The 1,415-nt window shown below is 61.7% G+C and overlaps 1 protein-coding gene across 1 annotated transcript; it reads left to right on the forward strand.

The window, feature by feature from the left end:
* Positions 1-110: 110 nt before the first annotated feature.
* Positions 111-668, forward strand: ANXA2R (annexin A2 receptor). The gene has a single exon (XM_024733580.1). The coding sequence runs from the start codon at positions 111-113 to the stop codon at positions 666-668; it is 558 nt and encodes a 185-aa protein (XP_024589348.1).
* Positions 669-1,415: the final 747 nt, after the last annotated feature.

A 1,415-nucleotide genomic window follows, 5' to 3' on the forward strand; every position in this document is an offset into this window, starting at 1 on the left:
CCACCCATCCTAATATCCTCTGGTTGGACAGCTAAAAAGTTGGACGGTAAGGTATAAATTCGCAGGGAAGGGATCCCTGAAAACTTCTCCTCCTCTCAGGGGCTGAAACGATGGAGCCGAACTTCCCCCGCTGCATGCGCGAGGCCTGGGATTCCGCAGAGGAGTCCCAGGAACCAGAGATGCTGCAAATCTTGAGCTTAGCGGACCCTGAGGAATGGCAGCTCCCTTTCTATCCTACGCTGGGCCAGCTCTCCGGGGACGACGAGGACTTCAATGGGGAACAACTTTCTACCGCCTGCGGGCGTCTGCACCCACACTGCCCGAAACACCGACCCCGAGCGCAGAGCACCTGCAGGCTGGGCGCTGGGCAGCCCGCCCCGGACAAGACGCCCACGACCCGCCAGGAGCCACAATCGCCCTCAGGAGGTGGGGCCGCCGCCCACCCGCAAAGCTTCCCTGGGCGGGTCTTGCGGCATCGGGAACCCAACATCTGGAACCCGCGACCTCTGACCGCGGGGACCCTTCCGGAGCATCGCCCTCCTCCTGGCCTGGAGAGACACCACCGGACGTCCCAAGGCTGGTGGTCGCGGACCTACACGCAGTGGCCGGGAAGACCCTGGGCTGCCTCTCCCGCCGCCTTTGGACCCAGGAGCCCTCATCTCCGCTGAGACCCTTCATTGGATGATCCCTTGCGACAGATGTCATTACAATAACACCTCTCCGTTTAGCAATCATGGAAGAATTCGTCTTCAGAGACATTTGTGAAGTTTTCTTTCGTTTACTTAATAAATTATACCAAATTCCAACGCCTTTCTCTCTCTTACTTTGGCTTTTGGGGAAGGACCCGACGCAGGGACGGGGTGGCCGGTGCCAGCTCTCACCAGGGACCCTCAGTCCCCTGATTTGCTGAGCGGGGGGAGGCCGGTAGGGTCTCTTGGGCACACCGGGCGGCCAGGGGTCCAGCATAGGCGTTGCCAAACTGGGTCACACGTGCTGGGCTCCGAGACATCCAGCAAAGAGCGGCCAGCAGCCCTGAGAACTCCACTTCGCCCGACCAACGCTCCTGCGCCCTCGCCCTGGCCCTGGCCCTGGCCCTTCCAGTCCATCTGTGGGGCCGTCCAGTCACCTTCACGTTGCTCCACGGCCCCCAGCGCCTGTCGCCGCTCCAAACGCATCTAGAAGCATTGGCCTCAGGTAGCGCAGAGCCTCCGTCTCCCTCAGGCACTCTCCTGGGCGTGTCCCTTCTTCCTGCTCGCCCCAAAGCCGACTTCCAGCCCCCACCTCAGAGTTGACCTGCAGCCGGAGCGCTGGGGTCCCGGACAGGAGAAAACTAGGGATTGTCTTTTGCTGCGGGGCGTTTCTGCGGCCAGATTCTCGAGCGCTTAGGCTCGCGTCACTTCCCAACTCCAACCTGG

The sequence above is a fragment of the Neophocaena asiaeorientalis genome, unplaced genomic scaffold (genome assembly GCF_003031525.2).
Source record: "Neophocaena asiaeorientalis asiaeorientalis breed wild unplaced genomic scaffold, Neophocaena_asiaeorientalis_V1.1 C48401805, whole genome shotgun sequence".
NCBI classification, from domain to species: Eukaryota; Metazoa; Chordata; class Mammalia; order Artiodactyla; family Phocoenidae; genus Neophocaena; species Neophocaena asiaeorientalis.

What these genes read in the sequence shown, in the direction of transcription:
- ANXA2R (XM_024733580.1), top strand. Translation starts at nt 111, where the DNA reads ATGGAGCCGAACTTCCCCCGCTGCATGCGCGAGGCCTGGGATTCCGCA.